We start from the raw sequence: 27,957 nt of genomic DNA, 5'->3' as shown, positions 1-27,957 counted from the left end.
CACGCACAAAAGGAAGGTGGGATTTGAACCGCCAAACCTGGAGGAGTGAAGCAGTCCAGCTATCAACATTGTCTTTGAGGTTTTATAATGAATTTATTTCAATGTCTGCCAGCAGATGACCGCCTTAAGGCACGATCGAGATGTAATCTATTTCGGGGTCTCTACAAATTAAACACTAAATGTGTGTGCAAAAAAAGTAACTAGTCAAGCACTGCCGATTAGCATCAGTTCACGTTACACTCCAGTTCATCGCCGTCACGCCCTTGCGCTGGCAAGTCCTTGCTTTTCTTTGGGTTTGGGGGCATTAGATTTTCGGAGGGCAAAAATTACCAATGGCGTTTCTTGCATGTACAGTAACAGACGAATACAATCAGCGTCCCAAAAGATCGGACTGACCCGTGATCCCTAAAACACGATACAGCAGCTCCTCTACAGATTGCAAGGCTGATTATTTCCGATTAAATACAGACTCTGCCAGACATTCGAACTCAATCTAGGACAATAAACAAACGCGCGACCTCCCCCAGTCCCAGCGATAAGTGCCATATTCCCGAAGCCAGCGCCGTTCCCGAAGCAGCCCCTAGCGGCCGCGTGAGCGCGCAGCGGTGCCGCGGTTCGGGGTTTCCTCATTCCGCAGACGGGGACAGGAACTCCCGGGCCGCGCTCTTCGCCTGGCGACGGGCGTTACCGGCCACGCACCGAGAGGGGGGAGAAGCGAGCCACTCGGCGCCTCTGTCACCTTATAAATCCACCTTTACATGGGATTTTCCTCATAAAGGTTACTGTTATATACGTTTGCCGACCAGGAACAGAAGGTCTGGTGAACAGGTACGTATAGTTTCGAAAAGTTTGGAGCTGGATTGTCTGCGTATAAAAAGCTGCGAGACGAACTAAAGTCATCCAGAAATGCGACAAAATGAGTGAATGAGGGGTATTCATGTAAAGAAATGGGGGGAAAAGTATGGAAAAGCTGGTAAAAAATGTTGGATATAGAGGGTAACTCCACAGGCCGAGGCAGGACTCGTTGGGATTAGTTATGGCTGTTGGAAGGAAACTTTTAATGGATGTGAGAGCCGCCCCGCCTGGCTAAGCGCGCTAGCCCGGCTACTCAAGACGCGTCTTCGCCTTTATCTTCCCACAAAGTTCTCCGTCGCCGGTTCGATTCTGTTTGTCAAGCCGCTTAAAACATGCAGGTCATTAGTTCCCCAGCTCCTTAAAACTGTAAAAATGGCCGTTTTAGTTAGTTGGTTTGGAAGCTTTTTTGTTGCGGGAGCTAACTGGCTAACGTGCGCCGCGAATCAGTGCAGGATGCCTTCCTTTCGGGATATGCTTTCTGTCTTTCCCCGGCCACCCCTTTGTAGAGCTCGTTTTTAATTGTAATAATATTTCGTTATTTGTTAAGTAAAGTCGAGCAACTAATGCCACGACGTACAGCAATCTGAAATATAGAAAATGGACTTGTGTCTTCAGTAAGTTGGGTAGGTGGCCACACATTCCAGTTTTCCAAAGTTGCCCACAGCTACTTTTTTTGCCAGATCCAGAACACTTTGTGTTGAGATTACACCATGAAAGATAAGGCTAGTCTTATCTGTGTGTTTCATGTGTGTTTTATTCGATAGAAAAGCGGAGATACACAAATAGGCTTTTTTCCATTGGGGTTGACCCCAGATTTCAGTGCGACGTGACAGCTTTGAATATGGCCTGCCTTTTCGCAGGTCTGCTTTTTAAGAACATTAACACTTAAAATCACAACGAAAAGGTTATTTACCGCAAATATTTGCAGGTATATGCAAGTCTACATTGTACTTGTTGATTGTCAGTGCTGCGTTTTCATTACTCATCAGAAACGGATTTTACTTTGGCAAATCACATGTATTCATGATGCAATTTCGGGAAACTTAAATCTAAACGTTTTGGCTATGTGTAATAACGCTAATTTTATTTCGCTGTCTATTTTTGTCTGTGCTGTCATTGCATGCTTTATTCGGGGTATTTTAATACGTCTTCAGGCAGCGGTGTTAGGCCACTTTGTGATGGAAATGCAGCATCTCGGCCCCTTTCAGAATTAGACCTAATTGTGGCCACCCATTCAAGGGCTGAATGAAATAACGTCTCCTGGCTAAAAACAGCCGAACTGATAAGGAGGGCAGCTGAGGTTTGGAGAAGTGAAATCGCCTGGGGGGAGGTGCGGTTGTTGTCAGGCTGCCCTATTTCCATGTTCTCTACTATGAAGTTTCAATGTGACACGCTTCTCAGACCCTTGTCCGCTCGAACCTCACCCACTCTTACTTCACGCTGCTATGACATTGTCTGCTCATGCCATAATTATTGTGTGTGTGTGTGTGTGTGTGTGTGTGTGTCTGTCAAAGGATTCCTGTTTTTTAATAATTTTTTTTGTTTGTAATGTAACAGATTATTGGCTGGTTATTCATTATTAGCTGTATGCCGCAGCTAATAATGTAATAAAAATGGAAGAATTATTATATTATTGGCACTGGTGGCTTAATGGTTAAGGATGCGCACTTGTAATTGAAAGATTGCAGGTTTGAATCCCCGACCCCCACCACTGAGGTACCCTGAGAAGGGTACCGCCCCAAGCACTGCTCCCCGGGTGCTGAATTAGCTGCCCCCCTGCTATGTCACATATGTGTTAAATGCAGAGAACACATTTCATTGTTGTACACTTTCTGCTGTGGTGTGTCAACAATGACATTTGATCAAGTAAAAATTGTATTACTGTACTAGCAGTTATTACATTGTTAGCTGTACGGGAGGAGGGATGATGGGGAGTGTTGATAAAATTAAGAATAATATTCTTTACTTATGTGCCATCCTTTTTTTTTTTTTTTTTTTGCTGCAGCAGAAAAACAATACATTCTGCATAAATTGTGAACGGTCATCTAAGAACAGAAACTAACAGTGAACATTAAATTGTGGTTGTAAATTGTGAACAGTTAACTGTCTTGCGTTTAGTGTAATATTGTGACCAGTGAAGTGGGCAACTCTGCATACTTATTAGAATCAGTCGCTGTGTTGTTGGCAATGTCACAGCACAGTTTAAAAGGACGCAGTATTAATGTGGTTAATTTTCTGAGGAAAAACAGATTAGGGTTGCCTCTACTTTGCTTAGTTTGTGGGATTGAGTACTTTGGCATGCTATTACAGCCAAGCGAAACGGCTTGCCATTTCCTGTTCTATGTTTTTTTATGAATTTTATCCACAGCACTGCAGGGTGGATCTGGCTACCTAATATAGGCATTTGAAGCAAATATCCCATCCAAATAGGTTTGCTGTATGCCTGCAATGTCAGGCCAGTAATATGAAAATGTATAGCTTGTTTTAAGTTGTGAAATTAATTTTAAACATTTGATTTTCAGCTCCATTGCAATTGTTCGATTTGACCTCGATTCAAATTGTTGTTGTGTATTTCATTGTCCATTAGAATTGTTAGAAAAGTAATTTTCCTCTTTGCTCTAATCAAGGTGTTCCATCTCCAAGAGGATTACTGGGCATGCACATGCTAGTCTGGAGATTGAATGTCTCTCAAGACAAGACTTTCAAATTCTGTATTTAGCAACAAATAAGATGACAACATGGAATACTGTTCTTCTGTTTGGCGTTGTGCTCATTTTGGCGAGACAAAATATAGAGCTGTTAAAGAACAAAGTGCAGATATACCTGCTTTCATTCTAATCCAGTTGTTTATAGTTTGTGTACTTGTATGGGTAACCATGGAGACTGACTGTTTATCAGTCCAAGCTTAGGGATCTGTCTTGAGTTTAAGGTAGATTTGGCACCTCTGCACCAGCTGACACCTCCGCGATTGCATCTGTGGTCACGTGATTTCCCATGTCTCGCATTGACTTCCCTGCACATCTGCAGGCCAGGGTGCATTGTGCAAACCGCTTGGAATGAAGAGCCTGGTCGGAGATGGGGGGGGGGGGGGGGGTGCAGTTGAGATCGAGACTGTGCTATCAGCACTTTTCAGAGGATGCAAGTCAGAAATGTCTGTGTTTCAGTTTTGTAGTTGTATTCCAAGGGCTGTTGCTCTGCTGATTAAGTTCTGGAGATACTGGCTTTGTGAGGTGGGAAAGGATGCTTTTTGGGAAATGAGGGGGATCTGATGCCTTCAGCTATGACTGGAGGTCATGCTTGTACTTCAGCAACTTTGGGAAGTCGTCTCTCTGGCCTCGATGTTCCTTCCTTTTTGGCTCCCACTGACTGGGGGGATTGAAATGGTGTTTTGGTGCCGTCTCCCAGTTGTCACTTTGCAATGGGACATGCCCTTGGCCTGGTTCTGTCCCCATTCTGACACCCAGCTATTTGCCTATATAATACTTTCTTTGTGCCTCCCCCATCAGTGTAGATGCATGCTTTTGGAGAGCACTGAATCAGGAAGCAAGGACATGTTTTTTTAATGCTTTGGTTCTGCTTTCCTAGAGGCAGGACCCCTGAAATAACATTCTAGTCTTTGCATTGTGGTATTGTTAATAATAATAGTAATTGAAATTTTATTGATCCCTGTGGGGGAAAATTGTTTCTACGCCTCCCTGAACTTGCTCTTTGTAGAGTAAGTTGAGCTGTCGGTTAAGGGCCTTGCTCAAGGACCCGCAAACGTGGGTTTGAGCCGGCGACCTTCTGATTACGGGCACACAGGCTTAGCCCACAGAGCTACATGCTGCTCCGTTATGCATATGATATATGAATGTTCAAGTTGTGTCTTGATTTCTGTCTTGAGAAAAGCTGGTGGGAAGTTGACCAACTCTGAAATAAGTAGTTTTAATTCAGTTATCCTTTAAGTATTGCGTATGTCATTGTGCTGGCTTGCTAAAACATTCCACATAGATTAGTGTATAGTCTTCCTTAGAGAGGGTGTGTGTGTGTGTGTGTGTGTGTGTGTGTGTGTGTGTGTGTGTGTGTGTGTGTGTGTGTGTGTGTGTGTGTGTGTGTGTGTGTGTGTGTGTGTGTGTGTGTGTGTGTGTGTGTGTGTGTGTTCCCCAGAGTTACTGATGATGATGTTCTGTGCTGGCAGCCACTGGGCACTTGCTGCTGGTTCTAAAGCGGCAGACATACAGTGACCTGATGAAAGTGTCTTTTGCAGGCTTTGTTGTGCACGTTCAGTGTGGCAGTAGACTATGTGGGTGCAGGCCATTGCTGTGAAATCACTTTAACGGTCCTATCTCACACATTTTTTGCTACTTCTGCTACTGTCTTGGCACAATTTAAATTTGTTTATGTTGATGTAGTGTGCTTCATGATCATGCTTAAATATCGATGAAATGTTTTAATTTTGAGTATTGTACAATTTTAAAACTATCACAGTGCTTGTGCAATGTGGAAATCTTGACAAATACTGAAACTGATATATTTTGGCCTTCAGTTACTGATGCCAATAACCAGCTCTCCACAGACCTCCACAAGTCCGTAGTGAAACTGGTGACTAGGGGTGGGGGAAAAACCTGATTTTGCTATAAATCGTAATTCTTCGAGGTTCTGATTTTAATATCGACAAGAGTTAAAAATAATGAATTTAAACGTAGATTACTGTGATTATTTTGGTTACATTTGTTACTTCTGTTGCTAACAGTATTGGGCTGATACTGACAAAAAATGCTGGATTCGATATTGGGGTGGCAGGGGAATATCACACTGGTCTGGCCTGAAAAATTGCGAATATTCTTGCAGCGACATACCATCAACAGAAGTAAGTGTCACATGATGGCTGGATACGTCGGCTCTGGAAATACAGTGTGCTGAAAGACGCAAAAAGCAGAACTGCAGTGTATGTAAGGCTAGTGCATTTTTTCTTAAGTTTTTGAAAACAATAAAATTTATACAAGCTAGATGTTGTCAGACTTGTATTCTTTCTGTAATTTGGTCTATTTCTACTTAAGCTTTATGTGCTCCACTTTAATATATTATAGAACTATGGTATGTGATATTAATACCAACATTGCATGTTATGTACATGCACTTCTTAAATCGCTAGTCAGCTAGATTGAGATCAGGCTTTTTCATACCCCCACACCATACGGACATTATAGCACCGGGGGCAGGGCTACAGTGATTCATCAAGTAACTCTAATAATAACTGGATTGCAAAAAATCTTCCATGCAAATTCTTTGCTTCATTTAATCCACAGAACTGTGTACTGCTCAGCGATCACCGTGCTTCTCGTGGAGGATTATTACGGCTGCACAGTGTGCTTCTGCGGCATTGCGTGCAGCTGAGCAGCGAAAAATCATACAGGCAACACTCCCACATGGGCCCATTGTAAAAAAAATGGCGGAGAAATTTCCAGGAAACTTCCGGGTCATGGGTGCAGTGAATAGTTCCAAACATTGACGGCATAGGATCACGTTCATTTCCATTGCTTGCCAAGCACTTAAAGGGGTATGTTGATAAAATAATAATAAAAAAAAAATTTAATATTCAAAATATTATATTGTTGCGTGTGCTCAGCATTAGCCGTTAAGTTTGACACAGGGTAACTTTGCATATTAACTTGTTTTGGTAATCACCGGCTTCATGATTACATTCAGCTGCACTGTTACCATTTTAATACACCTGATTTAAAATATCAGTTTACAGGTCTCTTCAGGTCACGTGGTTCAGTGTGAATTTACTACCCAGCTTATATCAGAATAGCTGCTTATTTTGTGCTAATTAATTTGACACAAAAGATACCATATTTTGGTAAAGTGTCTGTATTTTATGTGCACTTTGTAAACGGTACTTTTTTCACATTATTTTATCTTCCTCATCTTGAATTACCCCCAGCTCCCTGGGTGCCGCTACAGGTGGCAGCCCTTCACAGACAACTTGCTCTATGAAAAAGAGCAAGTTGTGGGAGGCGTAAAGACAATTTCCCTACGGGGATCAATAAATATCAATTATTATTATTATTATTATTATTATTATTATTATTATTATTACTTAGAATATCATTGAAATAAAATAAAAACTGCTGTTTGTCCATATCGACCTATATTTCTTTACTTGTGTTACCCCTGCCCCCACTCTTTAAGGTGTGAGTGGGATCATTGCATTTAGTGGTAGTTTTTGCAGTGTTTGCCCAGCTTAGCTTTTTGTGGATAAAGAATGACAATGGCTTTTGATCACTGGACACTTTTGAGAAGTGGGTGCTTTCTATACAAGTAAACAAATGGGAAGGCATGTTTTGTCTGACAGCCTTCATGAAACATTGTTCAATGTTGTTTGTACGTTATTTCCATCGTTCAAAATTGATTGAAAATGTAATATTTCAGATTTTTCCCCCCCAAAAAATTAAGGAATTCAGTTCGAGCTTGTTGCATACAAAAATACCAGCTTGCCGGAGGACCAGTGCTTGAGATGTAAAAAGTTACGTTTGTTGAACAGTTTCTAAACAGCCATGGGCTTATCAGCTTCACTCCAGTGTTCACGTAATATATTTGGAAACCAAAATGTTCCCAAACTACTGACTTAAATGACGTGTGTGTGTGTGTGTGTGTGGGGGGGGGGGTGTTTGACCCCTCTAGCACTAGCCATGACTAACTCAGCCACAATTAGAATGTTTCCCATATCCATCACTTTGTGAATTTCTGTTCCGCTCGTGTCAGGAAGTGTGTTCATTAGTTTCGTTGTGCATTCTGAAACCCAAATGATGTAACTGAATGGCACACAATGTCATAGCAAAAACTTAGATCTTGGGTCTCACCCCTAGTAGCAACCACGTCGTATAATCCCAGCAGTGAAGTAGTGCCAACTTGGGACTGTTGTGAGGTTCTATATGGTAAATGAGTCAACTGAATGCCTTGTACTCCTCTACGGTGAACGTCTAATTTCCCAGCGTGATTATCTCCATATCGCCTTTAGCTCTGTTGCTCCTGTTTCCTAAACTCTTATCAGAGGGCAAGATCAACACAGACTGATGCCATTGTCAATAATGTTCCGTTATTAGTAATCTGATCACATGAACAAGCTTTGTTCTGTGGGTTTTGTCTCGGGCAGAGAGTCGACTGACTTTTGCAAATCTGGAATGTGTTATGGTGTTAGGCATCCTTGTTTGACTTTCAGGAAGGATCTTGCACAACCAGGCCTCCACGTCATGACATGCCAATGAGTGGAGAGGATGTGGGAGGCCAGGCCAACTCTGGGCTGTCTCTGATAAAGTGGGTCTGGGGTGTAGTCTTAACTGCCATCCCTTTTCAGAGGCATTTGGTGGGATTGCCGAGTTTGCCAGTCTGTGCCTCACAGGACCAGAACATAAACAGGATGACTTTGAGTGGACGACAGCCCACTGGTTCTTCAGATAAGGCCCCACGGTGATGTCATAGAATTAGTTTCCTTCTTGAGTGTCCATTAGGTTTGGGTACTTGAGTTTTTTCTGGTACCAGTGCTAAAACAGTACTTTTAAAATGGTGCCAGATCTACAAATAATCATAACTTTTATTGAATACCTCTTCCCTGAACCCTAAGAACAGTTTCTACACCAAATTAAATTTAATTCTACATTGTTTTAAAACAATCTCCTCAAGCACTGGTGCTCCGCGAGCCGGAAGTTGGTCTTATTCAGCATGCTAAAGCTTTGTTAATCTTAAGGGGGAAAACGGTTAAAAAAAATCTTATTATAAAAATATAAAACTTTATATCCATTTCTAATAATGTTTTGATAAAAAAAACTGCAAAAAAATGTTTTGCCTTTGTGTATATTTTCATGCTTTATATTTACAAAGCATCTACCTCTCAATATGCTGACATGTAAGGGTCCAGTCAGTATCATTCTTTATTTAAGGTTTACCCAATTTAGCTTGTTTTATAGATAAACTGCCACTAGACCATTTCTCATTCACATTTTGCAGCTTTGGAACAAAGAGTGGGATATTGACCTGAGTCTGAGTAATCCTAACTCCTGGTGATGAACTGGGGGAGAAATCATGTTTTTATATGAGTGCCGTTTACAAACAGCACTTGGAAAATACAGATTCTTTACAGGGCTGTCAACTCGCATGCATCTGGCGTGACTCTCACGCCAAAGCGAGAAATCTTATAACTAATCTATATTATTCCATTATAAACTTAAGGTTAGCTACATCAAAAGCATTGGGGGAGCTTGCAAACCCTACAGCCTATTTACACGGCAATCAAACTTGCATACATGTAAATGCGTGTGTAGACTTGTGTCAAAACGAAAATCTCAGGCCTGGCAAGCTGACCGAAGTTGGATTGCTAGTGACTCTACTTTTTTAAGACGTGACTATAAAACAAAAACCTTTTTTTCCCCCCAAGTTGTTTTGCCATAAATTTGGTAGTAAATTGAGAAGTAGGCCTACGTGTCATGTACAGGGAACAGCCTCCACACTGAGCCGTGTCACCCCAGTAGAGCTTTAAACATGACGATCAGGTCGCTAGCACCTTGAGATATGTACACTAGGGTTAATTAAATATATAGATATGAATAAATAGAAAACGCTTAAGTTTGCATAACGTCCTCGTGTCTGAATCCTTTAGAGTGAAATACAGCCGCACTACCGACTGTTTAGCCATTTTCCCCATGTTTAAGGTAGCTACTAGCTAACGATATACATCTCGCATCAGAACAGGTGAACTGTCAACTAGCAATGATACATGAGATGCAGTGATTCTTTGTTGTCAGAGCACCCCCAGTAAACAGCTCAGGCATTTAAGTGACACTGAAATCTGTGCGTTATGGTTTGGTGCATACGGATCGTATTGGAACCATTGCCATATTGGCAGTAGGTGTCTCTACCCATCCCTAGTACTCATGTTGTTTAAGAGTCACTGAATGTCGATTGCAGAGCCTGATAAATGCCTTGGTGTGGAGGACTGCCTGCCTTTTGAGGTGTGACTGCACAGAGGAAGAAGCTGCATCTACATAAGGGTGTTTTTCCTGTTTCCTCTTCAGTCTCTGAAACCGTTTGGTAGCCATGGCAGCACAATCATTTGACCCACGCTGAGCGGATGCTCTTTGGTGTTGCAGAGCTTTCTCTTACCATTACTTCTCTTGCTGAAGATACTGAACTATTCCTTGGGTTATATCTCTTGCTTCAACTTTAATCTGTGAAGAAATGGTGCTTGTCTTGGTGTTTCAGGTACCTTGTGAATCTGTGAATGGTAAGGGTTAGGTATTTGGAAGCCCCTCTGTCTCGCACTGCCCTGTGTGAACTTGCTCCCTTGTGCTTTCAGCACCATGGCGTCCGCGGTGACCTTGGAAGACGCCCTCTCCAACGTGGACCTGCTGGAAGAGCTGCCCCTCCCAGACCAGCAGCCATGCATTGAGCCGCTGCCATCCTCTCTCATGTACCAGGTACTCCCTCAGTAGGAAGTGGTGCTTGTTTTATGTAAGGGGTGCGTCACACCCACTGCTGTACCCCTTCCTGTGTGCTAACCACACAGATGGAAAACCACCCTCCACCCATGAGTTATACCCAGTGTATTTCAGAGTTCATGCTCTACGAAATGGCTAATGTTGCCCTGTATGGCTTCTGATCACGTTCGACTGGAGTTCATACGCATGTTTTGCATTTCTCTGCAGCCCAACTTCAACACCAATTTTGAGGATCGCAACGCCTTCGTCACTGGCATCGCCAGATACATCGAGCAAGCCACTGTCCACTCCAGCATGGTAAAGACCTCCTCGCCTTTTCTGTGCCACCTTCATCTACTGCAGCAAGGAGCTGAAGCTCGCAAGGACGGTTCGCCATGATTTACTTGATGCCGTTTGACCCAATCGGAAACCCTCCACTCCAGAAGGCAGCCTTGGATGCTAATAATAGTGTCGTTGTCTTAAATGGCGTTGTACAAACTGAGCTCTGGGGCACAGAGCCGTGGTGCGAGGCTTCTGCCAAACGCGACCTCCTGGTCTAGCCGGTGACAAACCTCCGTTGTTGCTATTCATTGCCCCAAGACAGGGGAGCCCTGTGCCTCATTAAAGCAGGATTATTGCTGTGTAAAAGCCCATTGGGTCTGCATCAAATGCCACTTTATATGCAACAAGCATCGCTCCGGGCTCTGTGGAGTGTTGTGTGCTTCACTGAGGGACTGCCTGCATCTCAGCACCCGTTCATAGCTGGGAGAGCAGCAGTGACCTTAGATGTGGGTGAAACCAGACCCGGGCTTTGTTTGCTCATTCGGACAGGACAAAAAAACTTGCTCACGTGCACAATGAGGAGGCTTGTATTGAAGTTGGGATGTGAAATATTGTCTTAAACTTTGTTTCGTTCTGATATTGTGGTGTTGATGCCGGAGCTCTTTGTACTGTATAAGATTAGGACCCCTATGGTGTGATTGTGTCGGCGTTCAGGGGCCGTGCCTGTCCACTTGTCCTGAGGTGTGTCCTCATTTGTTTTTAGAATGAGATGCTTGAGCAGGGCCAGGAATATGCCATCATGCTGTACACCTGGCGAAGCTGCTCGCGCGCCATCCCCCAGGTGAAATGCAATGAGCAGCCCAACAGAGTGGAGATCTATGAGAAGACTGTGGAAGTCCTGGAGCCTGAAGTCACAAAGCTCATGAACTTCATGTACTTCCAGGTAACCTGTCGAATGAGCTTATGATTTTGCGCTTAAGGACCAGCTTCTTTCCACTTTGTTTTTGGTGCCATTCTGGTTTAAACAGCATGTTTGATATTACAATATGTATGTAGATGATCTCTTGTGCTATCTGACAATCTCTTACTCCCCTTTTTCCTAGCGTACCGCCATTGACCGCTTTTGTGGTGAGGTGCGGAGGCTGTGCCACGCGGAGCGCCGAAAAGACTTTGTGTCCGAGGCGTACCTGCTCACACTGGGCAAATTCATCAACATGTTTGCCGTGCTGGACGAGCTGAAGAACATGAAGTGTAGCGTGAAGAACGACCACTCGGCTTATAAGAGGTGGGCGATAGACCTGGCCACCTGAGTGGGCAGCTGTCCTACCAAACTGTGATCCTGTGCTACTTCTGAGCTCAGTCCTCTTTGTGTTACCCTGAAAAGTAGTTTAAAATACCCCTTGAAGATAATACTGGTATGATGCTGGAGGTGCCAAAGAGGATTCAGTTCCACTGTTCATCTGAGAGTCTGGCTTATTTCAGCTCACATTTTTATTAGTATTTTTAAAATCTGATTATATTCTATTGAATACTACACTGAGCACTAAAACCCAGTTTTATACTACACTGAGCACTAAAACCCAGTTTTAGACAGGCTGTGGTCATATATTAATTCTATGAATTGGTGTTTTCTTATAGCATAGCTGAAACATAATTGTTTTTGTGCAAATGGACACCAGGTGGCGCTCAGAATGTTTCCCTGTTAGTCAAATGCTTCTGGCTAAAGATGCATTTCCTCGTTCTCCTGTAGGTGGGTGATGAGTCATAAAAGGAAGAAAATAAAAATCCTAGCTAAAAGTTTGATATTTATGAGTGGTTGTGTCTGCATAGATCCAACTTTAATCTCTCTGTCCCTTTGGACAGTCTCCTGGAGGTAGATATTAAGTGGGGGCGATGGAATTTTTGAGGGTTGGGTTGGAAGAAAGGCTGGGATGTGCTGGCTGTCAGATCAAGGGCGAGGCTGTTCTCCAGCAGCCTGTGAGCGAGGGGATCTTATCTTACGTGTTGAGAGCTGAACAGACGTGGAATCAAAGCCTCATCACATCAACAAAGGTCTCTGTCTCATTGATTCATTGATCAGAAGGACAGATCGATGATTGGTCGATCAGGTCTTGGGAGGTAGGAAAAGCACTCCTGACTGAAAATGGTTGCTTTTTGGAATATGTTTGTGCTAGCAGGAGGACTTCAGATGACTTTTGATCAGTTGTTTTGAGCCCTGTGATGTGAGGTTGTGGGAGGTACCTCATGTGCCATTTCAGATGTGGTTGGGTTAAGTTGGGGTCTAATCATCTGGGTCAGGTCTCTGGTGAGGTTGTTGCCCTTAGCAAGGTCTTCTTACTGCTCCCTCACTTCATTCAGTGTCCTTCAGGTTGTCATGACCATCTCACTCTTATTCTCTGTCATCCCAATGCTGTGCTCCAGGGCTGCTCAGTTCCTCAGGAAAATGTCCGAACCCCAGTCCATCCAGGAGTCCCAGAACCTGTCTATGTTCCTGGCCAACCACAACAAAATCACTCAGGTGTGGTGCTGGCCCCTCATCCCTTTTAACCCAAAATGTATGATTCGTGTCCTTTTGTATCGGGTCCTGATCTGATGACCCTGGGTTTTCCAGTCTTTGCAGCAGCAGCTGGAGGTCATCAGTGGCTACGACGAACTCCTGGCGGACATCGTAAACCTGTGTGTGGACTACTATGAGAACAAGATGTATCTCACACCCAGCGAGAAGCACATGCTGCTCAAAGTAAGCCAAGCATCTCCCTCATTCACTTTGTGTTCGGCTGTTAAGGTCCTTAAATTCGCTTTTGCAAGTCTACTACGTTTTTGTTCGGCATGGAAAAACACAGCAGAACCCCTTGTACGTCTTTAGACGTTTTCAGCTGCATCTCACCCTGTCTGCCTTTTGAAGGTGAATCGCAAACAGTCTTGTGGATGTTTGTCTAGGTGATGGGCTTTGGGCTGTACCTGATGGATGGAGCCAACAGCAACATCTACAGGCTGGATGCCAAGAAGAGGATCAATCTGGCAAAGATTGATAAGTTTTTCAAGGTGGGTCTGAGAAGGGTGTGTATTGAAGGTATCAATTTAGCATCCAAAGTTGTTGGAAAAAGAAGCATTGTCAGTCACTCATTAAGATGTGATGCATCAGTCTGCTCTACTTTTTGGTTTTGGTTTCCACAGCAACTGCAGGTCGTGCCACTCTTCGGTGACATGCAGATCGAGCTGTCGAGGTATATAAAGACCAGCGCCCACTTCGAGGAGAACAAGTCCAGGTGAGACCCCGTCGGCAACAAGACCTGTGAACTGAGCATGACCTCTTGGAGAAACTGAAAGGGGCATTTGTTTCCGCCCAGGTGGTCCTGCACTTCCACAGGCAGCAGCCCCCAGTACAACATCTGCGAGCAGATGATCCAGATCCGGGAGGACCACATGCGCTTCATTTCTGAGTTGGCACGCTACAGCAACAGCGAGGTGGGGGGGGGGGGGGTCTCCTCCAGCGTCAGTCAGCCGTGTCATCACCTGTTAGGCTGCACCCATGCTGCCCCGTTTCAGTTTAAAAACAGCCGTTTTTGCCTTTCAGTCACACTATCTCAAAATTTTCAGCCCCCAAAAACTGAGACTTCTGAAAACACTCTCAGGGCCATATAGTTCTGAAAACTCCATTTTAGCGTTGCACTGTGAATGCGTGCAGACGCAGGCTTCACCCTGTTTGATCCACCAAGTACACAGTTACACACTACCACACTTGGCGGGCACGTTCACATACTTGGATCGAATATCCAAGGGTGTCCTGTTCCTCACGTAAGCTAGCGTGCTTAATGTGCACTTCCTCCACACTTTGGCAAACACCACATGGAAAAGACCTTTGGCTAAGTATTTAGACCACAGTGCACCCCATCAGTGACGACTAATGTTTACATGGAACGTGAAGAAGTTGGCATATCAGAGTGCGACATGCCTCTGAACAAGTTTCAGATTAAGTTGTATAATGAACGTTTACATAGGCCAGGCTATAGTGCAGGACAAACACAAGCAGCACAAATGATAGCGTAGTTGCGTGGTGTTACAATGGTAGCTTGTTTTCTTGTTCACCTCTTCAGATATCAAATGTCCCATTGTTTCCAAGAAATGCCTGGGCAATTGATCTTCTTTCAATATGTCACCAAAGTGTGTAGTAAATCTCTTGCACTTAAGTAGGGTACATGGATGAAGACACGGTCTCCAAAAGCGCCCTAATTGGTTGCAGCTCATCACGTAGCGCTAACAAATCAGGGAAGGGCTAGTATCGTAGTACCGCTACACCCTCTCATTCTCTGATTGGTCACCCTACATGGACGTAAACACTATTCCAACATGACTGAGATGGTAGAGCTGCTCTCAGTGGTACTTTTTTCCAGATGCTGAATTGTATGCAGCTGAATAGCGTGTTACAGGGTTATTGTAGACTACTAGCTACATCATGTAGGCTTCTGCTTGTTTTAGTGTGGATGACGGTACTTTTGTAAATGATGTGAAATCGGCTATGTAAATTTGATTTGGTTTTCATTTGCAATCGTAGCAGTGTGGACGTAGTCTGAGCCCAAACCTTCAGGGTTGGGGATTTTTATTATAATTCTTTAATTGATGACAGTGGCACTTTTACCAGCAGTACAATGGCTGAATTGAAAGAGGAGGAGATGGATGCCTCATGGCTGAACGGACCCAGTCATGTGGTGCACCCCCTAAGTCAAAAGGTGGAATGCTGTGTTGCGTTTGAGTGTTAAAAATGTTTTATCCTCATGGTGAGATGGGGTAGCTTTGCTAAATGTTTTCCTTGTGCATTCTTTATCAGGGCAGCGATTGGGTTTATGATTTTCATAGAGATAAGATTTGATAAACACTGTGAAAGAGCAAGAGATGATTTCTCACACCTGTTTAATCTCGTAACGTGCTTATAAATGGTATAAGTTTGTTTTGCGTAGAAACCTCACCCCCTTGAGGCCCAGCCATGCTGTGTGAGGTCCTAGAGTTTTAACATTCCCGTTTCCCAAACATATGACTCATCACTGCAAAAGCAGCCTTTTTTGCCGATGTGAGGACTGTGGCAGCCGGCCTCTGTGCAGCCAGCCGAAGGGTGAGCAGGTGTGCCTCATCCCCACAGGTGGTGACGGGCTCAGGCCGCCAGGAGGCCCAGAAGACGGACGCCGAGTACAGGAAGCTCTTCGACCTGGCCCTGCAGGGCCTCCAGCTTCTATCACAGTGGAGTGCACATGTCATGGAAGTGGTGAGCGCTCGTGTCCACCGCTCAATGCTTTGCCTTCACGTGACAGGAAGTGGATGTTTCATAAACCTAAGGAAGTGTTTTTTAATAGAAGGTTGCTCTGTTACCACTTTTGACCTCTACTTGTACATCTCAATTGTATTTAGTTTATGAAGATCTCCCATGTGCGGAGTAAATGTATAGATGTGGGAAATAGATTAATCAATTAAACTACACATGTTTGAAATTGGAGAAGTTCCCGTTAATCCACCAGACATATATTTTTATTTTTTTCCCTTGGCCACCTTTAGAAGGGAGTAACTAATCTAATTTTAAATTATTCTAATGAATCATCATGTGAATTTAAACATCTTGCATAGTACTGGCTGTCATATTGTTTATCCTAGACTTATGCAAAAGACACACTTGTAGCGAAATGGCATTGCTGAAATGGCTGTTCACTTCCTCTTTTTGGCCCTTGTGGTAATCATAGATGGGTCACTTAGGTGTGTGCGTTCCCAGCCTGTAAAAGATCATTCTGCAGCTGTCAGGGATGTCTATGGGGCCGCTGTGGGCCATGTCAGATCCAGTTACGGTGTGAGAAAGGATAACTCTGTGGAGCTGGGGTCCAAATGGCCGTAAAACTCCCACACAAAGTACAGGATGTGTTGTGAACTGGCAGCGAATGAAGGACTTTTTAACTGGTGATATGAGAGATGACATGCTTTGCCCCCTCCCACATCCTTGAGCTTCTGTTTCCTGGCAAGGAATGGGGAGCTTTGCCAAGCAAGGTTAAAATCAACCACAGCTTTGAAACGTCACTGCTGCCCCTCATTCGCCAGACTTGATTAGCTAAGACATTCTGCCGTGCACGGGTGAAACCAAACGCCAAGGTGAACGCAAATCATAGAAATCGTTGTCATCCCCGCCTAAAAGCATCTGATGAATGAGTGTAAATATAGCGATGCACTTAGCCGGCAGTCTAATGTGATGTGAGGCACCAGTGTAACCTCGAGGGTTTCACAAGGTTAGTGCTTGTTATGAATCTCCTTTGGCAGCGCTCCCTTTCTGGGGCAATGCTGACCTTGGTGTTTCGTGAAGGGATTTCCATCTCTAAGTGCCTCCTTTCCCATTTGGTGGTTTCTCTGCACACATGCTCAGCACCCAGCAGGACGGGTACATTTCTTTAGCCGAAAGAAAAGAATGAAAGCATGAGAGAAATCATTTACGGGTAATCGGCTAAACAGTGTTAAAATTATGATTTAAACATGTTGTGGCCTGTGTAAAGTAGTGGCTCAAACTTACGGTCAAGTCCTAGCAATGTACTACCATTATGGTCATACACTGATACCATGTGAGGAGTTAAAGAATAGCAATTTGTGTTTTTAAGACTGTGTTGGAAATGTTGGCTAGAAGGCTGAACTGAACCAAATCATATGTCTTTATTATGTTTTGCGTGTAGCGTAAAGCCTGAAAAACAGCCAATTTGGCAAGAATTGATGACTTGTCTGTCAGGCCAATGGTTGTGACATGGTCGGTCCCCGTTAGCCCTGTTTTGGACGATTTCTAGCATGTTGAATTGGCACTGAAATCTATTTTAGTCATACCAGTGTGCTCCTGTGCAAATTTTCAGTCAACTGCAGTCGATGGAAGCTGACTGCTTGGTGGTCTTGGTCAGCTCTAGTTCTTTGTGTACCCAACTTACACCTGCTTCACCGGCAAGTCAATAGTTGCTGATTGTCACCAGCACTGGGCTGTGTGATAGGGCTGAGCGACATCAGTAATCGACTAACACTTAATGGTAGGATAGTAGAGTGTTTTTTGGCTAGAAAGGTGACTAAGCTCACGTCTCCCCCCCACAGTACTCGTGGAAGCTGGTACACCCCACGGATAAGTACTCCAACAAGGAGTGCCCTGACAACGCAGAGGAATACGAGAGGGCTACTAGATACAACTATACCAGCGAAGAGAAGTTTGCTCTGGTGGAGGTGGGTGGAGCCTAATTCTTTATTTCTGTATGTCATTGACAGCTGGAAATGATGACTGATTGCCCTCCCCCCCCCCCCCCCCCCCCAGGTGATGGCCATGATCAAGGGCCTGCAGGTGCTGATGGGCCGCATGGAGAGTGTGTTCAATCACGCCATCCGCCACACCATCTACGCCGCCCTGCAGGACTTTGCCCAGCTCACCCTGCGTGAGCCACTGCGGCAGGCCATCAAGAAGAAGAAGAACGTTATCCAGAGGTGAGGACGCTGGCCAGGCCTGAGAAACAGCCTGCCCCACCTTGCCTTTGGCTGACGTTCCAGTTCTTCCCCACAGCGTTCTGCAGGCCATCCGTAAGACTATATGTGACTGGGAGACCGGACGGGAGCCTTACAATGACCCCGCCCTCCGTGGAGAGAAGGACCCCAAGGGTGGTTTCGATATCAAAGTGCCTCGCCGGGCCGTGGGGCCCTCCAGCACACAGGTCTCTGTGCCGTTAGAGCTCCTTGCTGCCACCTTGGGGTCGCTTTGGGAATTGAATCTTTTCTCAGCAACTCCTCAGTAGCCATAGTGAGACGTTCCAGGGAGAGTCTAACATAAAGGTCATTCATTCATTTAACAGCTTGTTCCAGCGACGCAAGCAAAAGTCCATTTTGGATTCTATACAGCAGTGAAATAATGAATAACCTTTGTGAGCCGAGTCAGGGCACATAACGTTCATTTCATTTTACTGCGACTTTCCAGCCGTAGATGTTTTTCTAGTTATCCGTGTCAGTCTCTTTGTTCCCTTCCCCTGGTGCTGACCTATTTTCCACCACTTTTCCAAAAATGACTGTTTTGCGTCACACATCCCTGTCTCCTCATTGTAATCCAGATACATTCCTTCGGAAGTTCTCACTCGGCTATCAGGCACAGCACTGAGTTATCACCCAATAGAAATATGTTTCCTGTGCTGTGGTAAAAATGTCCCCGAAAGCTGGAGAGTCGTCATACCTAAGGAACCATGTCAATATCCCACATGGTAGTTCCAGTCGGTAAGAAGTGTGTTTTGCGGCCTGGCTCGGCTTCAGGCCTCCCTTATGTTGAGGCTTATTTTTGTGCTTGAGGCAGTTCCCATGAAGTCCTGCTCGGGGGTGCTGCCGTGCATCGGCATGTTTCGCTTCGCTTTCACTCAGCTCCCAGCCAAACTCTGACTTGTTGATCTGTGTCGTCCAGTCCTTCCTGTTCTAACACGTCAGCCTTACTTGTTCTGACCTGTGTCTCTCTGCCCCCCTTCCCTCCCACTCGTCTGTGTTGTTTTCACCTCTTTGCGGTCCCTGTTAACTGTTACTCGGCTCTCGATGTGGATGAGTTAATTTATAATTTGGGGGGTAATAGATGTTCATCTTGGACATACCTGGAGGATCTTACCGCCTTCAGGCGCCATGTTTAGTCAGGGAACGGATGTCATTTCCCTAAATTTAGTGGTGCAGAATTTAGAGCTGCTGGCTTTTCTGAAAATCGGCCTTGACATAGACCAGTATCGGGTCTATTTGACTGGGCTGTGAGGGAGCTATGGAGCTGTAGGCCTGCTGTGCCGTGACTGACGGCCCGTTCTGCGTCGGGTTCTGCAGCTGTACATGGTGAGAACCATGCTGGAGTCGCTCATTGCCGATAAGAGCGGTGCCAAGAAGACGCTCCGCAGCAGTCTGGAGGGGCCCACCATTCTGGACATAGAGAAGTTTCACCGCGAGTCCTTCTTCTACACCCATTTACTCAATTTCAGCGGTAAGTGGCGCCATTGGTCTGCTAAGCCACATTCTACCTGGTTTGCTGCCCAATTTTGACCCTGTTGACACTACTAGGCAAGTATTGAAATGTAGTAAACGGGTATTTCCCCATAGCTGATGATGTCATTATCTATAAAGAGCATCGGGGTGTGTATGCGTGTCTGAGTGAGGAATGCCTTATCAGTGACGTGTGTGTTTCCTCGACCCCAGAGACCCTACAGCAGTGCTGTGACCTGTCTCAGCTCTGGTTCCGCGAGTTCTTCCTGGAGCTGACCATGGGCCGCAGGATCCAGTTCCCCATCGAGATGTCCATGCCCTGGATCCTCACTGACCACATCCTGGAGACCAAAGAGGCATCCATGATGGAGTAAGGAGCCCTGCAGTGGCTGCTGTTGAAGCTGAAAGGCTTGACTTTCTCCTTTTTAAATGCAGGTCTTAGAACAGGCTGCACTGTCCTGTGCTTTTGTTGGCTGCGTTTGCGCTGCACATCAGCTATCTCCACAAAACAGTGGGAGAACTTCTATTCATCTGCTTCCTTGATCGTCCCAAACTCGCTAGTCACACTTGAAGCTTGACGAAAGAGTCTTCCTCTTCCCAGGTATGTTCTCTACCCCTTGGACCTGTATAACGACAGTGCGCACTACGCCCTGACCAAGTTCAAGAAGCAGTTCCTGTATGATGAGATCGAAGCTGAGGTACCAGCCACTCTGCCGGTGTAGGCTGAATGTCTGGGCGGTCACAGATTTTGGTTGCGCTACCGATGCCATTAAGTGCCTAACATTCATCGGTGTCTGTTCCAGGTGAACCTGTGTTTTGATCAGTTTGTCTATAAACTCGCCGACCAAATCTTTGGCTACTACAAGATTCTTGCTGGAAGGTTTGTAAAGTCCTTCATCGACAATTAGTTGGTAGAGCTTGATAACCTGTGATGGAAAAACCAATGATGGCCGTAAACCTCAAGTATATCCATGTAGCTGTAAATCACAGTGGCTTCTGATGGACCAGCATGCCGTAACTGTAAATCTTTGTCTCCCTGATGGCACCAGCCTGCTGCTGGACAAGCGTTTGCGAGCGGAGTGTAAGAACCAGGGGGCCAACATCCCCTGGCCATCCTCCAACCGCTACGAGACCCTGCTGAAGCAGAGACACGTCCAGGTGGGAGGGCTAATCCAACCCAGTGTCATACTCGCGGCTCTCCTCCAGCAGCTGTTAAAGCCGTAACTCCATGCCCTGATGTCTGCCTCTCGGCTGGTCTGTTTTGTCTCACAGCTCCTGGGTCGTTCAATCGACCTGAACCGCCTGATCACTCAGCGGGTGTCTGCTGCCATGTACAAGTCCCTCGAACTGGCCATCGGCCGCTTTGAGAGTGAAGATCTAACTTCTATCATGGTGGGTCTCTCTTCTCATGTGATGTCTGTGAGCTTTGGGCCTGGGCCAGTACTGTGACGCAGGGGTTCATGAAAGCGGAGGCTCATTAGTGTGTAGAGTCATCTGCAGCATGGAATTGGCCAGATAAGTTAATAATTTTGCCTGCATTCCGATCCTATCTTCTGTAGGAGCTAGATGGTCTGCTGGATATCAACCGCATGACACACAAGCTCCTCAGCAAATACCTCACACTGGACAGTCTGGACGCCATGTTCCGCGAGGCCAACCACAACGTCTCTGCACCCTACGGCCGCATCACCCTGCACGTCTTCTGGGAGCTCAACTACGACTTCCTGCCCAACTACTGCTACAACGGCTCCACCAACAGGTGTGGAAGCTCATGTCGCACTGATCATTGAGAGCCAAGCATATGACAAAGAGGGTGATTTTTAAATCATTGTTCCCTAATGTGCTCCTTGGGGACCCACAGACAGTCCATGTTTTTGCTCCCTCCCAACTCCCGGTAATGTGAACTGTTTGGCAGAGAGTTGGAGGGAGCAAAAATGTGGACTTCCCCCGCTGCTTCTACAAACAGCAGCACTTGGGCAGGCCGCTGCTGAAAGTGACATGAATGTTTTGTGAGCGATTCTTGAGTTTATGCTACTTTATTTCCTCTTTGTGGTAGACGTATCAAAAAGGTCGTGTCTGCATGCACTCCCATTCTCTTCACAGGTTCTGTAGTTTCTCCATAAATACGCTTCTTTCAAAGGCCGGGGTTGCATTGCAATGCTGAGTTTTAGTTTCTTTTATCTAAAAAGCACATGGCAACTGCTCTGTTGCTTAAAATGGTTTGTTTGCTTTGAGTCGCATAATGTGAGGCATCTCCTGGGGCCTGAGCTAATTATCATTTCTTTCTTGCCTCTTTTTTCTGTGTTCTTTCTGGGTGCTGAAGTACTTAATTTGAAAGACTGTTGACTTGAAAATTGGTATTTATGGAAGTTTCAAAGTTTCCTATCTGTCTCAGATTTTTTATTTTTATTTTTTTAAAGTCTCCTTCCCGTGGAAACGGTGCTTTTCTTCAGTTTTCAGTAAGATCCCCTGTCCTGCCCCTCAGGTTTGTCCGGACCATCCTGCCCTTCTCACAGGAGTTCCAGAGAGACAAGCCACCCAACGCGCAGCCACAGTACCTGTATGGGTCGAAGGTGAGCCAGATCACCCAGAACGTCACCCTTACCGAGATCCCACCAGGATAAAGAGCCGGCTTTCCAGTGTGACGTGCTCGAGCTGCCGCATGCCAAGGGGGCAGAAACCTTATAGCCCACGACGACTTTCAGGATAAATATCTGTGTTCATGCTCCTGACTCCATGCCCTGCTCTCCTACACGGGGGCTCGTGTAACACATCGTCTGGAAGAGGGGTGACTTGATCCTCTCAGAGTGGCGTTTTGAGTTCACCTGCATTAGATGGGAAATCGGATCACTGCTTCTGTACTGGAGAGGCTGTGGTTCCTGTCTGCCTCGCGCGGGTCAGCAGTTTCTGCCTCCCTTTGTGTCCCGTCAGTGTAAACAAATGTGTCTGAAAGGAACTATGCAGCTCAGCCGAAACTCCAGAACTCTTTCAGGTGTTGTCACGCAGGGATTGGAATTGACCATGAGAATTATTTGACTAGAAAGATTGGTCTTGGCACTGGCAGTTTGTTTGCCCCTCCCGCACCTTGAAAGTTGAGATGGGGGCTGGGTACGGGTAGTTAATTTTGAATTATATATGTTCTGCCAAGGTAGACAATGACCTTGTTAGAGCAGTATTTACCTTAAATTTCATCAAATAAATAAACAAACATTGTCCAGGCTGACTGAAGGTGTAGTAATGAGTGGAGAATTGCGTTCCTGTTACTCAAAGGACAGATATGAATACAGGAATCATCAAACAAAATGTAGAAATACTGGTTTTGTAAATAGCAGAGAGTCTAAAGCCTGCCTGCCTCTGGGCCAAAGTGCAGTTTGAAAAGGTTCAGGAGCGATTTCTAGGATTTTTTTTTTCTTAAGAGAAGGACCAATCAGATATGGACAGGAGGAGGCTCTCTGGGGGCCCTTGGGGGGCCACTCAGCTTTCCGTTGGGGCCAGTGCCCGTGTGGCCCCACCCCTGTATAGTCATCTGAAGAGGTCAGTTGTCAGACTTCCTTTTAAGGGGAGGAGGATGGGAAGGATGTTCCACTAGAGCCATTGGCTGTAGTGACAGCAAATGTCATGCAAATCTGAGGAAATGTCTCTGACGATGACCGATACCTGCCTCTCTGGGCTGTTCATGGCTGCCAGCTGGTGCTAACAAGCTTGTCACCGCATTTGCACGGAAGCAGCCTTCTTTGTGCTTTTGTGAGGATGGTGCACTTTTCATTCCGACTTGCTAGTAGTACATAAAAAAAAACTTGTGTGGCGATGTAATTTAAAGCCCCCCCCCCCCCCCCTTCTCTTTGTATAGTCCCTGAACCTGGCATACAGCAGCATATATGGATTCTACCGCAACTTTGTGGGCCCCCCCCACTTTAAAGCCATTTGCAGGCTGCTGGGCTACCAGGGCATCGCCGTAGTGATGGAGGAGCTGCTGAAGGTGGTGAAGAGCCTGGTAAGGAAGCAGCATGCCTCTCAATCTGCAGGAAAATGGTACGATTTGATGATATTATCAGTAATGGACGATAGGTGTGTAACGATATGCTCAGCCCACGAGACGAGACACGATATTCGGTTCACGAGAACGAGACAATTTTTTTGTGCCGCTTTTCCACTGGCATACAGGAACAGAGCTGTACCGCGAAGAGATGCATAGTCCAGCTCGCTTCGGTTTTCCACTGCAGGAGGCTTGGCTCAGTGTAAGGAATTGGGTTTGGCGAGCGACTGATTTAAGACCGAAAAGACGCTTCCTTACTGTTCTCATGGTGTACATAATTTACTGTGTGCTAATTTCACTAACAGGTTTGTGAGAATCGCCATCTAATACTCGCATCAAATGCTACCGGAAGTGGCATTTGCGTGTGTAAATTTGCATTACAAATTCGTTCTGTGCAGCTGTTCTTCAGTACTTTTATTTTTTAAATAGGAACTTGCGAGCTATTGGGAATGCATCACTACATTGCAGTGTGTGATACTACTGCTGTTACTAATAATAATAATAATAATAATAATAATATACAGAATTTTTTCCTGTAGGTAATCCATGCATTTCCATCGCCCTGCATTTCGACTAATCAGATGATGATGTAACCCGCTCAGCTTGGTCATACCTGTTAGCCAGCAGGGCCATGTAGCATGCAGGGCTGTGTCAGCTCGGTTACGGCTTGGGTACAGCTCAGATAATTTACAATGAAAAACTGTCAGTTCACAGTACAACCTAGTTCTTGGTGGCAGTGGAAAATCGCCATACGGTCCGCTCCGCTATCAAACATCCCCCCACCCCTAATGAACTTTTTTTGCAGATTATCTATGTTTTTATTTTCATGCCGTCATTTTTCTTTTGGTTAATAAAACGCATGCCCTACCTTGTGAGTGGGACGACTATTTTATCATTTATCCCGATTTACTAAAATTTAAAATGATCACCTTTTCTTTTTAAGACGTCCTCCTGCCCCAGTGAGCATGCAGTGCCTGAATCCTTCCCTGATGCCCGTGATTTATGAAGCGCAGTCAGGGTTTCTGTGGCGGCCCGCCATGCTCTCTGTTTGCTCTCCCTGAGCCCATTAGCACTCTCTGTACTAATTGAATTACACTAACAACCCCCCCTCCCCTTCCTGCCAAAGCTCCAGGGTACCATAATGCAGTATGTCAAAACCCTGATGGAGGTGATGCCGAAGATCTGCCGTCTCCCGAGACACGAGTACGGCTCCCCAGGTAGGGAGCTGAGCCCCCGCCCGCCCGCCCGCCGCAGCCAGCGTGGGGGTGTTGTTGCGTCATTGAGCCGTTTGCATCAGCCCGTGACTGGGTGTATTGCGGCAGCGTGCGTCTGGCTCGCACCGGTCAAACCGGAAAATTATTCCCCGGGTCTGTCCTGCTGCTCAGAAGATAATTGCAATGACGCACTTGTGGGACCTATTAAGTGTCTCCAGTGCATTAAGTGCTTCCCCCTTGGCGCGTCGTCATTTAAACGGACACATTCTGTTACTGGTGCAGCCTGGGACCTGGGAGAATCGCCGAAGGGGTCTCTTACCGGTAAAATGAAGCAGGCAGGTCTCTCCCCGAAAGCCCAGTGGACATGACGTTCAGTCTTAATGCATCCCCATTAAGTCAGCTTGCTGGAGCCATTTTCAGGGACCTGCTGCCTAATGTTCCCTCTGGCTAAAAGTCTCTGAGCGAGTTGTGCGTTCAGCTGGTGTGTTAGTAGGTCAGTAGGTCAGGCTGCAGATGATCAGTGGCTGTGGTGACGCCTGTGTGATGGGCTGCCCGTGTGATGTGGCCCCGCTGTTCCCCAGGCATCCTGGAGTTCTTTCACCACCAGCTGAAGGACATTGTGGAGTATGCTGAGCTGAAGACCGTGTGCTTCCAGAACCTGCGTGAAGTGGGCAACGCTCTGCTCTTCTGTCTGCTGAGCGAGCAGAGTCTGGTGGGGCCCCCTCCTCACTCCCGGAGTGTCTTCCCCTTCTAAAGGGACTCAAGCCCCACTGGGGTGGTTCTCTTCAGACCCTTTTCTTTGGAGTTCCAAGTTCAGAAGCCCCAATGGGTTAAATTGGGTAGCAATCAGTGGACCAGATCTCTACAATTTGCGTTTCCAAAAATCAGTCACTTAGTTTTTCTCTCTTGTGCATGCTCCACTTCTGTGTTGTCACGGTAACAGCTGCATTAGGGCAGTCATAATAGGACCCTATCTACACAGTTTGTGTGCTTGGATCTCTGCCTGTTACCAGCTGCTCATCACCAACCAATCAAGGAGCAAACGAATAGCACACAATTTGTGACAATTGCAACACTAAGCACCTACTGTCTGTAGCTTTCCTGAATGACTGCTCATTTGGTCTTTGTCCCTCTTGCAGTCTCAGGAAGAGGTGTGCGACCTCCTGCACGCTGCCCCCTTCCAGAACATTCTGCCCAGGGTGCATGTGAAAGGTGAGTGTGTCTCTGGGCCACCTGGCATGTGTGCGTGGCACCATGGCCCCAGATGGTGACTGGAGTGTTCCTCTCCACAGAGGGTGAGCGCCTGGATGCCAAGATGAAACGGCTGGAGACCAAGTACACGGCGCTGCACCTTGTGCCGCTCATCGAGCGCCTGGGGACCCCGCAGGTACCACCTCCTCCCTGCATTTCAGCACTGAGACATCCAGGGCTTTGGTTTTCCTCTCCACATTCTCATGCTAAACGTCTGGGAAGGATGTTGTCATAGCCATCCAGTTATAGGAATGATTGGTCAATTTTAAATTAACGGGTATTTCATTAATTGCCTGGATGTTAGTCACGTGCAAATTGTACATGTACCTTTTTTTTATTTAAATCAAGTAATATGGGGGGGGGGTACTGTATATTTTTACCCATTATACCCCTAAATCCAGCAAATTGCCATCGCGAGGGAGGGCGACCTGCTGACCAAGGAGCGTCTCTGCTGTGGCCTGTCCATGTTCGAAGTCATCCTGAGCCGCGTACGCAGCTTCCTGGACGACCCCCTCTGGCGGGGGCCGCTGCCTAGCAACGGTGTGATGCACGTGGACGAGTGCGTGGAGTTCCACCGGCTGTGGAGCGCCATGCAGTTCGTCTACTGCATCCCCGTGGGAACCAACGAGTTCACGGTCGAGTGAGTGGCACGATGCAGTCTCGCTAGCGTGTGTCTTTGGAGAATGCTAAAGGTTTTCGGAAAACTAGCCCAGAACGACATGCAAGTTAATTGGTAGCAGGCTAAGCAGCGGCCCCCACTGTTTGCAGGCAGTGCTTTGGGGATGGGCTGCACTGGGCTGGCTGCATGATGATCACCCTGCTGGGTCAGCAGCGGCGCTTTGACATCCTGGATTTCAGCTACCACCTGCTGAAAGTGCAGAAGCACGACGGCAAAGATGAGATGATCAAGAGCGTGGTGAGTCTGCCAGGGCTGTGCCCGCAGTATTCGTCAGGGCTGCGGATATGGCCCATGCATCAGTTTTATATCTAAATAACCCCCCTTTCCTCATCTTCAGTCTCTGAAGAAGATGGTGGACCGCATCCGTAAATTCCAGGTGCTGAACGATGAGATCTTCGCCATCCTCAACAAGTACCTGAAGTCAGGAGATGGGGAGAATGTGCCAGTGGAGCACGTGCGCTGCTTCCAGCCCCCCATCCACCAATCGCTAGCCAGCAATTGAGTTTGTAGTGTTCACTAGTCCAGTGAGGCTCAGTGCCATAAGATTCTATAGTGGGACCACGGGGCCTGGCTCCGGCCTCAGTCAGCCCCTAGTCAGCTCCACATGTGCGTCTCTCTGGAACACATGTGGAGCAGAACCATAACAGGACAGACTGACATGCCAGACGCTGTATACAAATAGCTAAAACTTGATTTGATTAGTTTTCAGACATTTCTGTAAACACGTGTGCCTTATGGGGGTGACCTACTAGCGACTACAATGCTTCACTTTTTAAAATTAGTATACTACCATACTTTATAATATTTTTTTTTTATATGAAGAAATGTAGTCGGATGGTGAATGTTTTTTGGTTTTTATAAAATGATTATTTAAGGGATATGCAGAGGTGGAATTGCCAGGAGATTTTTACAATAACAGGAAACCTGCATGCACTCATCGTCATAAGTCATTAATCGGGTACGTAACCATTGGCTGTACCATCCTCCCGTGTTAACCATTTATTGCTTTTGATTTTATACTTTGAGCTATTGTAATCTCATTGAGTTAAATAAATTAACATTTAATCAATGTGTTCCTCTCGAAGGCATCTTGAGTGTAAACGTGAGAACCGCACACGTTTCGACAGTACCATTCCTGCTCCACTGCATTGGAATCACGTCAAAATCCCATTGGGACTGGATTTATTGAAGTTAAAGCAT

At 46.0% G+C, this 27,957-nt stretch overlaps 1 protein-coding gene across 1 annotated transcript; it reads left to right on the top strand.

Annotated features, from left to right (window-relative positions):
- Positions 1–619: 619 nt before the first annotated feature.
- cyfip1 (cytoplasmic FMR1 interacting protein 1) lies at positions 620–27,826 on the top strand. Its single transcript, XM_048999324.1, has 30 exons — positions 620–828; positions 10,190–10,310; positions 10,539–10,628; positions 11,356–11,535; positions 11,696–11,877; positions 13,014–13,110; positions 13,204–13,332; positions 13,533–13,637; positions 13,770–13,861; positions 13,943–14,060; positions 15,730–15,852; positions 17,691–17,816; positions 17,905–18,071; positions 18,148–18,295; positions 19,425–19,578; positions 19,791–19,947; positions 20,179–20,275; positions 20,381–20,457; positions 20,627–20,735; positions 20,850–20,969; positions 21,137–21,336; positions 22,063–22,150; positions 23,428–23,571; positions 24,740–24,830; positions 25,409–25,539; positions 25,967–26,039; positions 26,120–26,214; positions 26,480–26,718; positions 26,847–26,994; positions 27,095–27,826. Exons 2-30 carry the CDS (start codon positions 10,194–10,196, stop codon positions 27,257–27,259), a joined length of 3,762 nt encoding a protein of 1,253 aa, XP_048855281.1. The 5' UTR covers positions 620–828; positions 10,190–10,193; the 3' UTR covers positions 27,260–27,826.
- Positions 27,827–27,957: the final 131 nt, after the last annotated feature.

Source organism: Brienomyrus brachyistius, unplaced genomic scaffold (genome assembly GCF_023856365.1).
Source record: "Brienomyrus brachyistius isolate T26 unplaced genomic scaffold, BBRACH_0.4 scaffold44, whole genome shotgun sequence".
In the NCBI taxonomy this organism is placed as follows: domain Eukaryota; kingdom Metazoa; phylum Chordata; class Actinopteri; order Osteoglossiformes; family Mormyridae; genus Brienomyrus; species Brienomyrus brachyistius.
This window is presented reverse-complemented; position numbering and strand designations above follow the sequence as displayed.